The sequence below is a fragment of the Cyprinodon variegatus genome, unplaced genomic scaffold (genome assembly GCF_000732505.1).
Source record: "Cyprinodon variegatus isolate N-32 unplaced genomic scaffold, C_variegatus-1.0 Scaffold258, whole genome shotgun sequence".
In the NCBI taxonomy this organism is placed as follows: Eukaryota; Metazoa; Chordata; class Actinopteri; order Cyprinodontiformes; family Cyprinodontidae; genus Cyprinodon; species Cyprinodon variegatus.
Window position 1 is genome coordinate 786,969 of NW_015150711.1, and position 14,606 is coordinate 801,574.

Genomic DNA, 14,606 nt, shown 5'->3' on the forward strand with positions numbered 1-14,606 from the left:
TATATATATATATATATATATATATATATATATATATATATAGTATTTGTATTTACATGTTGTAGGTATTATTTAGAAGAGTCGGTTGTTTTCAAGGTTGCAGACGCAGCCTTTTAAAATATTAATCACAAACTAAATTTCGTTTATATGAGATTTTTATTTCAAATATTAAGAAAAGGCTGAGCAAAATTTTCAAGATGAGGGGGAAAAATCGTTGTAGACATTGTTTTTTTTTTTTAACCAAAAAAAAAATTAAAGAATTAAATGACTGAAATCGTTGCATGTTACATTTATTAATTTGCTAGAATTTTAGCCTCCATCCCCAGTCTGTCTTTTTGTCATTTTTTTTTCGTTTCTCCAGGGTTGGCCTCTGTTTCATCCATCCAGCTTTCTATTAATGATGACCAGCTGGATCTCCTAAATGGAGTAGGGCATTCTCACATAGTCAGACGCTAGCACCTTCATTCATGGTGTGCTTGGTGCACTGGTTGTTTTTAACCACATAGATATTAGCAATTTGGACAATGACTGCACTGCTGATTTTTGTCTTGTCAACAGATTCTCCCTCTTTAAATGGGGATCTCTGCAGGTCCCTTACCCCCAGTTCACCTCCTCCTTCTCTAATCCGCCAGGGTTCATTTTTCTTTTTGTTACCTGAATGTTTATCCACACAGATCTCGGTGCACCTGGGAAACTAAAGTATCAAACAAGACAGGAAATGGTAGCTTGGTTTGTGCCCGTTCAAATTTTTTTTTTTTAGTTAATGAAAGTTGCTAAAATGGTCTGAAAAGTTGCTAAATATAGCAACAAAGTCACTGATTTGGTAAAAATGTATTCACCTGCCTCAGTGAGCTTATGGCACTCTTAAAGGTGACTGTTTTCGAAGTGTAACGGCCTGTTACACTGAAATATGCTGGCGAGAACCCTGCCTTTCAGACTTCACTATGATAATTTATGAGCGTAAAGTGGGGGCGGGAGTTATTTATTTTATTTTTTCTATGCTAGACCATTATTATCTTTCTCTCTCTTTGCTAATTAAGCCCACTCCTTTTTCATTTGATGTTTTCTCCATAATGTAGGTGATGTTCATATCTCTCCTTCATATGGTAGAAGATAGACCCTGAGACATTGCTCTGATCCACCTGTAGACACGGAAATGCCGCAACGCATCAGAGTAGGAATGCTGTGTTTTATTATTACCTGAAATGGTTCAATTGACAGACCGGCCTTTTGGGAATCCTTCTGAACCTGCTTTCAAAGCTGGCTCTCTGTCTGCTGGCTGGACAGGATCGCATCTGTTCACCTGCTGCAAGCGAGTCGATGACCGTCTGAAGGGCACAGGGTTCACATTATCAAGGCGCTTTTCTACACATAAATGTGCGAATAAAGAGATAAATGTGTTGGAGGGGAGGGCATCTAGATATAAAAGGGCAGAAACGGTAATAAAATACAAATATAGCGGCTTACGTTAAGTGTAACGGTCCACTACAAGAACCCTGCACACTTTATGGACCAAAAGAAAATAAAACAGATGTTTGCTTTCACTTTGCAATTATGCTGTATTTTGTATAGATCGATTATGTAATCCCTATCAAATAGATTGAAGTAGGGGATGCAGCATATCCTCCCACCCACCTAAATGTTTTGGTAACTTTTGAAGATGTCTGCTCAAGGCAATGATTATCAGCATGTTTTTACCAAGGTATAATCTAAGATGAAAATAAAGTGTCTCTAAATGTGCAAACACACCCAATTCTGATGAATACTGAGCATAGCTACACACACACATGAAGGAAGGAAGGAAGCAAACATGGTGGACTATCTGGCAAAAAAAGGCCACAAGTCAAATGGCCAGAGGCTAAAAATAAATAGTTCATCAATTAGATAAAAGTTTGACAGACACTCCAACGATTTCTTTGCAAAGAGACTATGAGACATAACAGGACTTTGAAATTAATTGCTGGGGTTTAGGGAGCAGATGAGTGACATAGTAATTACACTAACGAAATCAGTGTTTCTTTTTTTTATTTCCTCCTGACTGAATCTGATGTTCTCAGTCTGGCAGGCTAATGTTGGCCTTTTAAACCTCTTCTGTGCGGCATGTGTATGAGAAGCACTAGTGAGGAAATGTGAGGTAAGGTACTGTTAACCTTCTCTAACTAAGGTCAGCTTCAGGGAAGGAAGAAGGAAGACATAAACAGGATTAGCTGGGTGGCTCCTTGCCAATAACATGACACTAATGGACACAATGCGCTTCCATGTTCTGCTTTGCAAATTCTCCAAGAGCTGCTTGTAACTGCCGGATGACAATGCAACTACAGAGACGGCAGTACAGAGAATTAAACCCTTTCACCGATAAAACGTGTTGGTTTTAAACCCCCTGTGAGTAAATTAATGGTAATTTATGACCACTCCAAAAAGCAGAGTTCAGCGGCAGTATTTTACATACATCCCACGGATAGCTGCGCTTAATTAAATGAAACCGTTTAGTAGAACTGGCCCCTTTTTAAACCTGAATCTGGTGCTCGTGTCACACTGTTGTTACATTCTGATAGCAGGGCTTTAATTTTTGATCGTTTCATTCCTTCCTCAGATTAATGAACTCAAAAATCAAAGCAGACGCTGTGACAGAGGAAGTTAAGAGATTTGAAATCTTTGAAGAGGTTTAGAAAAGTCCAGAGCTGCACTGCCATCTTAAAAAACATAAAGAAGGACACGTTGAATTTCACCAGAAGTTCAGTTGGAGGGGACTTAAGTCTTTTAGGATCTACCTTTAAAAACATAAGTCTATCGGCTAGTGTTTAAAAAAACCAGATAGATCTGAAGATTTTTTTATTTTTTAACGGGCAGGCTGTGACTGGTCCTGCTAGGCAGCCAGTGGCTCTGACAGCCTTTTCTCATTCTAAAAGAGGCCTCCTGCTAATGTCAATCAATAATGCAGCACTTAACGGATCAAAGCACCCCAAAGGAATTTACATTATCTCTGCTTAAAGTCAAAGGGGAAACAAAAATTGATTTCTTTTTTTTTTCGTTGTTGTTCACTTGGTCATTAGCTCACCGGTCATTTTATACCGATGAAAGAATCAATCAGCCCCGCAGCCATTGGGTAAATGGCTCCTGTCCGGTGACTGTAAAGGACTAGAGTAGGTTGTTAAGCCAGTTAGGTGAATATGTTGAACATGTCAGGTTGTTTAATAGATGAGGCTGACATGGACACACACAAGGGTAATTAGAGCTTTATGTGACAAGAGGTAGCTTGACTCAGCACCTCATTGGCTGTGAGGGAAACTGTCGTTTCCCCTGAATATCAAGCAGAACTCAACATCGTGCATCACTGTCTGAAGAGAATATTGTTGAAAACTGAGGTTAAGTTAATTTGGTTTAAAAACTGAGACCCATTTGTTTATCTAAAAGTGAAACACTTCAGTTTATTTTAATGAAACTTTAGTTTCCCTGAAAATGTCAGCTCTTTTATTGGAGATATGTCTTCCTTATTCGGTCAAGGTTGGGAGAAGCTCACCCTGTGGTACAGCAGAGGTGTTAAAGAAGCCCAGGTTTCTCTAATAGCCATGTCTAGTGACTCCTATTGATGTGGTAGTCACAGATTTGTGACAAACTGTCTCACAGATATCAAAGCAATAGGAAATCTTCTTATTAATGCAGTGTGGAAAGTTCAAAGCTCATCGAAGCAAAAGAAATCCTAAAACTGGTCAGTAGAATGAAAGATGAAGTGTTTTCCTGTTAGAGTGCTCCACTCTAACAGTGTGGAAACTTTACTCTGGGCTTCCTTCTCCACGCTGTTGAACCGGGGTTGAGGTCGCCAGGCGATCCTAAGATTTTTGGATCGCTTTCTGACAGCTGTCAAATTTTGTTAGCCTTTGTAAGACACTTGAGCAGTTTTTCCTGTACATGAGGTCTCCTGAAGTGCCAACTCCAGCTACAACCTGAGCATGTGAGCAGCGTGAAGCAAGCGGTGGAGTGGAGCCGAAGAAATATGGTGGAGAGCAGTTTTCAATTAAAAATGTTGGATTATAAAATTTGTAAAATAACATTTAAGTCTATTAAAACAAATTAATAATTAAATAGGAAACATAGCGAGGCAGCGAGGTGTTATGCTCACAGCTGGGAAACAGTGCGATAATTTAACAGCCAGTTAAATAAAACGATACACATGTATCGGTCACATCATGTGTCCCAGGGCCCTGGCATAATTGCATGAAGGAAATGTATCAGAAAATGCCTTCTCCTGAAAATTTGAGCGAGCATGGAGCGACATCGCCGGATCGTCAGGAAAATTAAGGCGAGAGCAGAGCGAATTTTGAGTGGAGCGTCCTGGTGCAAGTTTGAGCGGTCCTCCTGAGCGGGAAGCTGTAATTGCGCGATGCTCTGCTCCGTTCACATGTTCTGGCTAGAACATGTAAAAATCCTGTAAACTGTTAGATTCACTTTGCTTCAAAATACTCTCTGGGTTGGAGTTACCTTTTTTCTAGTGTATCTCTTTTAAACATGTCTTCCTTCCACTCAACTTTCCATTAAAGCTATTGTCTTCCCAATGACTGTTGGCCATGAAACAGTTAATGCATATTTATTTTTATCAGTATTGTGTAGAGATATTTATATTTTTTGTCATTTAAAATCAAAATCACCAAAGGTTATATATTTAAACACTTGGAATATCTCTTATTTTAGAGTTTTGCTATTGGATCATTTCTAAGATTATTTCAGACTTCAATAATATAAACATGAAAACATTACATTTAAAATGCCTTTAAGGTAGACGTGATAAATGATTTGGGGGTTTGTGTCAGTGAACAACTGTTCTCCATCCGGTTTGTGGGAATTAGAAGCAACAAGCATTTTCCTTCAGGTTTTACTCTGCACACTTGGTTGTCTTGATCGGAGCCTCTTCTTGACATTTGCAGATCAAACATAAGTGCGCTGTGTTTTTGTTGCATACTGACCGACAGGACTAATGCATAAAATTATCGGTGCATCACATAGAAGAAGCGATCCTTTGTTAGCAGAAAAAGATCAAGGCTTTGTGTCTGCATCCAAGAGGCTCTTTAGAGTTCAATCAGGATCACTCAGTATTTTAATTCAGCCGGCACACTTCCTGTGGATTTAAAGGAGCTATCCTCATGTTGGCCTTTCCTGCTCTCACCGGGTAAGAACTGAGACTTGCTGTCAACTGTCTGTCTTTTCTGGGACTGGCTAATCTGTAGGCAAATAGCTTGTCACGACTGACTTTTAGAAAGTGAATAAATAAGTCTAAAACCTGAGAAAAATTGGATCTTGCTCACTATGTGGCTGGTTTGAGTTGTATTTCTATATTTTCCTGAATATGCAGCATAAATAGGAGGAAGATTTAGTTTTATTTTCTTATAAATTGTCTTGATAGGTTTAGCAGGGATTTCATTTTTTTCTTTTATAGCAATTTACAGGATTCTGTGTAAAAACTTCTCTGGTTTTCATTGTTTCCAAGCAGACAGACTTAATCATTATATTTCCCTTTTATTGATCAGTAGCTATAGCTTCATGAAGACCCCCTGGCTTTTTTCCCTCCTATTTTTATTTAACTAGTCTTCTTTATATGGTTTTGAAAACACTCTGGATGCAGTAGTGGTTTCCTTGGAATAAGAATACATGGAAACCGGATGCTTTGGGAGTCAGAAATACAATTCTCATAACCTAATTAGTCCATAATACAGGGGAAACGAGTGAAAATAAATTTGCTATATAAATTTGCACAACAGAAGAGAGATTCACCATGCATATTTCAGATCCACCACCTGTAGTCTTTAGTTTTTAATTAATAGCTCTTGTTGAAATTCACAGATCAGTAAAATAGTTCATATCAGGGGTCACCAACCTTTTCAAGGCTCATAGTCATAGAACAGGCTACAAATACTGACCTATGAACTGGAGGTTTCAGCATTCATCTGAGCTTTATAGATAATAAACATATTTATAATTTTTCTTTCTAAAAATTGATATGATGAAATGCTATATAAATGATGAAAAATAAGAGCAGCAGCATAAAACTTCAAGCTTAGTTTACTGGTGAATTGTTGTGTTTTCAGAAGATGCTGAAGGCCCATGTGGTCCTTGAGGGCCACTTGTCGCCCGCGCACCACATTGGTGACCCCTGGTTTAAAGGTATTTGGCATTTTAAAAGGTAAATATACTAAGTAATTAAGCTATTGTGCTGCAGTTTATGGAGATTTTTTTTAATGCAAGTCTCATGAACTCTGGCCAGCTTTCTCATTTCTGCTGTAGAAAAAAAACCCCACATAATTATTCTGCCACCACCATGGGTCAGTGTGGAGATTGTTTGTTTGTTTTTCTCGGTGTTGGTAAAACCCAAATGGAATTCATGATCCACTTCTTACAACCAACACGTTTCCTGTCTCCAGATTTTCCCACCTGGGCTGTTGCTATCTGCTGCCCCTTTCATAATAAAAGCTTTTATTTATTATTACACTGGATTTGCTTCAGGGGTTGTTGGATAAAAAGAGGCTTAAAATAAATTCAAGCCACACTTTTCAGTTGTGTTTTTTTTTTTTCTGAAAAAAATAAAACATTTCCCTTCCTGTGTTGGCTCATAAACTTTATAGTTCGATTAACATAGATCGAAGTTGGAGTTTATAAAGTGACAGAAAATGTAAAATGTCTGAGAGGCATGACTGCTTTTGAGAGACACTATTTCTCTATAAGGAGGCTGCGATGCAAAGTCTGCAGTTCAACTTAAAGTCTGGCTTCTTGGAAGAAAACTTTAGCGATGAGTGACAGCTCAAGACTTTCTTCTAATACTTTGTCATAAGTAAGTTTGCCGCATTTAGAAACGAATCTTCAATGAGCCACTTTTACTGTCAGTAAGAACAGAAGGCTCCTGGTATCGGAGCGATTATAATGTCTGGCTGATGGTGCTGGGGACAGAGGGCAGATACAAACCTTTGTGTTTCATTAACGGAAACAAAGCCTGATTGTTATTGTCATGTCATTGAGTTCCATTTGCAGATCCAGTAGTTAAACTTGCGTAATGGCCGAGGAGTTAGAAAGTGAGCCTGTGAAACTTCATCATTAGACTTTTAGTTAAAGGGCATCTTTAGGACATAATTAAACCCTGGATGTTTCACTAGGTGACATATCCCAACTATCTAACTATTTTAATAGTGTTCTAACCTTTACATTGTGATTGTATGCCAGTGTCTGAATTAGACATGGATCAGTGTGGGCTTCTCACAGTTTCCGCATTAAAGTAGAAAAAAATAACATATCACAGCAGCATGTTGTTAACACTAAAAATGTGTTTTTTCTGCTTATATCCAGATGCAATCTGCAGAAGAAAAGAAAACTTTCATTGATTTTCTCGCTAATGAATATTCCACAGTTGCCAGTTGGTGGGGTCATAGCACAGAGGAGGCGATTGAGATATCATAGAAACACAAAGCAGGGTCAGTGGATAGACGCAGAGGTCGCTAACTTTCTCAAGATTCAACTGCTGCTAACATTCAAACTTTGTGTAGCCTTAGATTAGCCCACTGCCTATATGTATAGAGCCTTACAGAACTGGTTCCACTGTGATGCAAAGTAGGGCTGATCAATAACAACAAAATCTTTTTCATTTCTGAAAATTGCAATAGTTTTGTTTAGCATGTTAAAATCACTTTTCTTTTTCTTGTATCAACTTTACACTCTGATCCAAAGCTTTATCATGTCTGCACTAATATTACAGATTAGCTGAAGGATTTACTGGTAGTTAGATTACTTTCAACTGGCCCAATATATTCATTTCCTTTATGAGACTGCTGTTGGGATTACCACTGGATTACAATATACTTAGTAGCTTTTTAAAGCAAGAGATATAGAAGTGTAGATTATGTCACTAAGTGGACTCTAGAGCAATGGAGGCATGTTCTCTGGAGTGGTAATCCAAGTTTGCTTTGACAGCTGGCAGGAGAGTGGGACTCCTGACAGATTAGTGTCGGCTGCGAACTTTGGTGTAGAGAGGAATATGAAGCAGCCTGTATTTATTTATTAAATTTGAGAGTTGGGGTCTCAATAAAGGAACTCTTGATGTTATTAATAAAGATGTTTGTGGAAAAAAACAAAACAAAAAAAATGTACTCCTGATTCTGGGTGAGCGGCGTCATGCAATAAGTAGGCACCATATCAAGGGTTGTGATGCCAGATTAGTGTCACAATAGCAACTTCTCAGTTTCAACCCAGATGGTTAATAATCTGTCAAAAAGCAGATAAATAAAAAACCTTCTTTCTGAATAATTGGTGATTTTGTTTCAAAAAGGTCTCATCCTGTGGTGTGGTGTCTTAGTTGCTTTACCAAAAGATCTTAATGCTGCTTTTAAAGTAGGCAAAGACAGCCTAAATGTAGCCTTAGCTAAACCTAAAATGAGTTGGAGCTGAGAATATGAGCCATCCCTTGTTTTCCAACATCAGTGTCTGACCTCAGAAATACGTTTCTGAAAGAATGGTCACATTCTAAATGCATGCATTTCTAATGGCAGAGTTGAAGCTGTATTATATGCAAATGATAGGACACAACATGCTAAAGGATTAATGTGGTTTTGGTTTAGGACATTATTCAAGCAAACATGTCTGATTACAGCTTGTAATTAAAAGGAACCGGTTTAAATACATTGATTAGTTTTATTTTTTTCCTGAACATTTTAAGTGTAACTGTATTATTGCGTAATATGAGACATAATTATTTAACAGGACCCTTTGAAAACCTTAATACCAGACTATTGTATGTATTTCATCACATCTGTCTGTTGTAACATGGCTCACTTCCAGACAAAGTAGATATAAAACACCTTAAGTCTGCAGCTATGCTAACTTCTCCCAATGGCAGGGATCAACTAGACGAGGCAGGGAAAAAAAAAAGTAATTGACTGTTTTGACAAAGCTTAACAAGAATCATTTAAACTGAACAATGAACTCAAAATATTATGTTTGTGAAATACAGGTAATGGAATTCATGAATTTTATTTCTCTTTCTGATTGTAGATCCTATAAAAACAGCCCAAGGCTCCCTGTCTCTCAAAGCCTACAGACTTACCCCAAAGCTGATGGAGATCTGCAAGGAGAAGGACTTCACACCCGAGGGGTAAGTAGTTTAACACAACAACACTCTTGTCTCAACAATTCGTTTTGTATGTTTCCCTGTCCTCACATGGCCAAGCATTGCTTAGAGAGATGTCGAATTAAAACCGTGGCTTTTTCGGCCCTTTCTGCTTGGGTTTATTTAGCGGATGCAAATGCAGCCTCCCGCGTCCACAGGGGGAGTCATTTAATGGCAGCTGGAGATGGACGCTGATGATGCTGCTGATGATGATTTATCAGCTCGCCCTTGCCCGTCAAAGAAATGTTCCATGTTTACGCTTTTTCTGACCTCAAGGCTTATCGTAATTGCTTTTAAATTGCGGCTAAAAATGAACGTAATGAGGGGACTGTTTTCCTGGCAGTTCACTGCAGCCGCTCAGATGGACATAAACACACATGTGAGGAGAACACAAGGCACATGTTCAGACAAGCACAAGCCTTATCTGTCCAATAATAAATTCCCGGAGGCATTAGGTGACAGACTGCTCAGAACCTCCCCATTTGCATTCTGACTCCTACAAAGTGTATTTACGGCTGGAGGGACTCTTTAACAGCAGGATTTTATCGCTCCTTGTTATTCCCATTTTTATTTCTTTACGTTTTGTCTCTTTGCCCCCCTCTGTGTTTACCTGACCCGGTGTTTGGCCGTTAGTCAGGTTCCCTTTCTCCTCTGCAGCATTTCATTAGTTCCTGTGATTTATTATAGCTTCAGTCTGACTCTGTCAGTGTTTCCAATGAGATGAGGACCAGAAAAAGACAGTTGAGGACAATATCAAAGCAAAAGGACATTATTTTCTCTATTTTCTTCTTTTAGAATTCACCCGAACTTTCCGTATCTTGTTTTTGTGACTTTTCTGCGACAGAAAGCTGTTGAACTTCGAGTGTCTCCTCCATATCTCTCTGTCAGTCTTTAAAAGTCTGACTCCATTATTCCTATCTGTATTTGAGGTTTTATAAGCGTGCATACGTTGTTCACTTGTAAAACGGAGAGCCAGGGAGAGAGGAGGGTTGAGTGGACAGCTCCCTTTGAACCTTCCTCCAGCACCACAGGGCCATGCAGGCAGTGGTCAATAGTGTCCACTTCAGCACACAATCCAAAGCATCAAATTAGTCTGCCTGCGGAGGGAACCTTTGACTTTATCCAGCGGGGCCCAAACTTTCAGAGAGCTTGACATTAAGTGTACCAGTGTCCAGTATGGTTGAGTAATTTGTCCTGCCTTTGGTACAGCGCACCGTCCTTCTATTTCCTGGTGGGCAGCATTTTATGTCACGCGGCAGACATTTGGAAAGGTCACACAGTATGCAGCAAATACTTTAAAGTACTCTGGATTGATAATTGTGTCAAATCTCTAAAAAGTATTTATATAACTATGGATTTTTCCTACAGACCCTTATAATTTATTCGGAGACAAGTTGTCCTCTGTTATACGCTCGAGGCAGAAACTCACTTTGTGAGTCAGCGTCTCATCTTATGTTTGCCTGAGGTGAAGCTCTACTTGGAATAAAAAAGGTTTTATATCAATATATTCAAAAAGAATGTAGTTAATCTCTTCTTCCGCTTTAACGACACAAAGTGGTCTGGTCTATGAAATCCCCAAGGTGTAACCCTACGGTTATGTGTACTGATGCTAGAACTAGTATTCATCAGACCGATCATATGATTGTTTGTAGTCTGTGCAAGAGTACCATGGCTGTATGGTGGTCATTTCTTCTGTTCAATTACAAAAATCCAAATAGTTTCCTACTTTAGAGGCGTTCCTTGTCCTTATATTATCTGATGAATCATTCATTTGGTCAGCGTCTGTCTGTGTCCATCCTTCCTGTTCATCAATCCATTTTATTGTCAAGCATCCAACCATCCGTCCATCTTCCAGTCATCTATTCATTTGCCCAATATCTCTTATGCATCAATCCACTCAGCGATCTGTTCATTTCTGTCCACTGTCAACCAACTCCTCCCTTCTGGAACCCTCCATCCCGTCTGGAAAAGGTTTTGTTTTTCTGAGAGACAATGAGGCAACCCGGTTTTTAGATTGATGTGAGACATTACCCAAAGTTTAACCAAAGATTCAGAGCTAACAGGCTCCTGTCAGCAGGAGAGGGAGGCTTTTTGGAGGCGTCTAGGAGAGAGATCGTATGCTTTATCAAAATGCAATCAGTACAAGATATTTTTTTTACTTTTTCTTTTTGTAATAGGGTCAATTTCCCAAATGAATATTATCTGGTTTCTTTTTTCAATAGTAAAATGCAGATTTGAAACACTAAATGCGAATATGTTTTTGTAGAAAAACTGTTATGGTTTGGCCTTTTCCATTGTCAAGATTTTCCTTTTGATTAATTGATGTTATGAAACCTGACTCATGTCAATCTATATATTCCTACACCCAATAATACACAGAGTGCATGTTTATTTTTATTATAACTGTAGATATCTTAGATTACCCTAATGGTTAATCTCAGCTTTACTAATAAAGGACGCATTTTCTTCTCATTGATGTCAGATTAGCTGCTTCTGTGGTTGATAGAATATAAGGCAACTTTAACATGTGTTTCTGTCCCTCCAGCTTGAAAAAGGCCAGCGTTGGGTTTGAAAACATGTTCGAGGAGGTGCCCATAGTCATCAAAAACTCCCACCTCATCAACGTGTTGCTGTGGGAGCTGGAGGACAAGTCCACGGTCTCCGACAAGCATGAACTGCTCAACCTCTCCAGCAGGTCAGACATAAGCTCATGCTAACATTTAACACAGGCACTCGGGGTCGACACCTTCACTGAAATGTCTTTTTGACACCTTTTGTTCTCCACAGACAAATATTTGAATCATGTCCTTACATGTTTATATCAGGTACAGTCAGCTGGTTTCTTTAAACCTGCTCGCTTATCAAATATTTCCATTTGGATAACATCATTTCTCATTTTAGACATTTCCAAACAGGGATGTTCAAGACATGTAGCATGAGCATTGCCTTGCACATCGTTTTATAACCAATTTTTAAAGTTTTTTTATTTATATGTCCTCTTAAGACACGGATGTCATAACTCTTTAGCAAATGAATTATTTTCTTTTGTTGCAGACTTTCAAAACAAAACTCTCTGCTTCTTTCTGGATTTTCTTACCCTTTTAGCATTTCATAACCCTCTCTAAATTCAACCAAAGTAATTGTGGTTGTTGAAAGCAAGCGTATAACCCTTAAATGGCCCAACATCGAGCACACTGTCACTTCCATTAGATCCGTTTGCACATAAATACCATCATGAGGGGAATACTTTTGTTCCAAAGAAAGCAGGAATTTCTTAAAAGCATTGTTGAAGCATTAAAACTATATCCCCACATCTCTTCAAGTCTGTAAACTGCATTTACTGACAAGGCCTGAAGCCACTTCCAAATTAAAATTGATTTGACATCAGGGAATTGTTGTCAGAACAAAACAGTGTTCTTAAAGCCATTAGAATAGAATGCAGACCCCAGAGGACCAGAGCTAGAGCTACTAAAGGCCTGTTTGGAGTCTTCAAAAAGCGTAAATTTTTCTTTTTTAATATCAGAAGTGGTGAGGGAACGATTCCATCTTCAGGCTCATGTAGAAACATTTGTTACTTGAAGAAGCTTGGAGATCTAATGGCAGACATTGTATCCCCATAAATATATTAGTTCATTACCGTTGGCTGCACAGCAGCTTTATGTAGTGATAACGTTATAATTTAGGCTTATTAAAAAGCAAATGCACACAGAAACGTGTTTTTTTTTTTTTGCTTGCTTGTTATCAACTGAGGAACTGACCGTTGGTGAGCTACGGTGTCTGGGTCAAACTCCGATCATTTTACATGGATTAATATGCAGGTGACGGTATCCATGAGGACAAGGTCACACTGGGTGCATCCCCTCCACCATATAAACACCACCAGGCTGGATAACAAACTTTATTCGCAGAGCTAATGAAGGAGTGTGACACCTTCTGCACCGCAGTGGCTGTTTTCATGTGGTTTTAATAGTTTTGGAAAATAATGAATTTCTGCAGTGCACGACCAGAAAATGTAAATGAGGTAAATAATTTCTTCCTTTCAGTTTTATGATGGTATTTGTTGACAATAATAAAAAAAAAAGATGAAAATAAAAGATCTGCCCAGACATTAAAAGCCCTATTTAAAACGATTATACAGCTTGGAGTATTTTCTTGTGACGGTTGGGTTTTCTTCTGCCTATATCTCCTCTATAGATATTGGCTCCTCTGGTGAAACCCAACAGAATTATTCTGTAGTGTTTTTTTATTGCATTACTTTAATCACGTAAAAATAAGAATAAATAAATCCATTCTTCAATTAGTTGTTTTCATCAGAATCAACAGCCTCATTGTTATTGAAAGCCTTCGCTGGTATTATTCTAAGCTTACCAGAGGTTTGAGCTCCTTAAAGGGATATTGTGTCAGAATTACTGTCATCTAGTGGTAAGATGGGAGTATTTCAGTCAAATAAACACTTTGCCGTAGCACTTCAATGCCTCAAACACATATTGCAGCAACAGTAGCCACTATGTGTCAAAAGGACTCAACAATGCAGATGTAACCGCAGCTTTGAAAGCTACTAAACCAACGTAAACCTATTCTGTTCCAACAGGTTTGGTATGTTTGCAGGATCTGCTGCTGTGTATTCTGAACAACACTGTCGAATTAAAGCAAAAGGTTAGCTTTATGCTAATTTAGCCAGTAAAGTTCATGTACTTATCAAGGAGAAATATGCCAACTGCAGTGTCGCTTTAAAATCTTTCTCCTTCATTACCTCCTTCCGTCTGGAGAAGGCTTGCCGGATGTTACCTCTTTTTTTTTTTTTTCTTTTTTTTTTTAAATGTCTTTGTTGTCTTTTAAGTTCTCTTTTTTTATTTTCTTGGGGATGGTAAAACTGTTTCTTATGCTGCTGCTGCATATGCATGGTCCTGCATTGTGCTGCAGTAGTGCACTCTCAGTTGTTTGGTTAGCATCTCCAAATGATCTTCACTGTTGCCTCTCAATCACACTGAACTCAAAGTAACAGAAAACACGTTGTTATTCCACACGTTAGTACTTTTTAATCCCTTGCCGACGTCTTTACTATCAAGATGGCAGACTGACATGGTGCTTCGCAAATGGGTGACCAACCGTATGTATAAACAATCTAAAATTTGTTGTTTATGAAAAAATGTATCTGATTTTTATTGGAGGTAAAAATGCATCTTTAATAACACCTACTGTATTTTCACGACCATAAGGCGCACCGGACTAAAAGGCGCACTCTCAGTTATGTGTCCCATTTCTGTATTTAACACACACATAAGGTGCACCGGACTATAGGGCGCGTTTTTTATATACAGGTGCATGTCCTCTACTACCTTTAAATACCTCTACTGCGTATTTAAAAATACAGCGGGGGCAAAACTGAGTATGACTGTGCTTTCTTCATGTCCGTGAGACAGACACATCGCAGATGACACAGCGCTGTGATCACTCCTAAATT

At 38.6% G+C, this 14,606-nt stretch overlaps 1 protein-coding gene across 1 annotated transcript in view; it reads left to right on the forward strand.

The window, feature by feature from the left end:
* Nucleotides 1–14,606, forward strand: part of eif3h (eukaryotic translation initiation factor 3 subunit H) — an 82,684-nt gene that overhangs the window by 45,323 nt on the left and 22,755 nt on the right. The window contains exons 4-5 of the mRNA XM_015382529.1: nucleotides 9,028–9,127; nucleotides 11,688–11,837. Of these exons, the coding sequence (XP_015238015.1) occupies nucleotides 9,028–9,127; nucleotides 11,688–11,837 (250 nt within the window). The remainder of the gene's footprint in view (nucleotides 1–9,027; nucleotides 9,128–11,687; nucleotides 11,838–14,606) is intronic.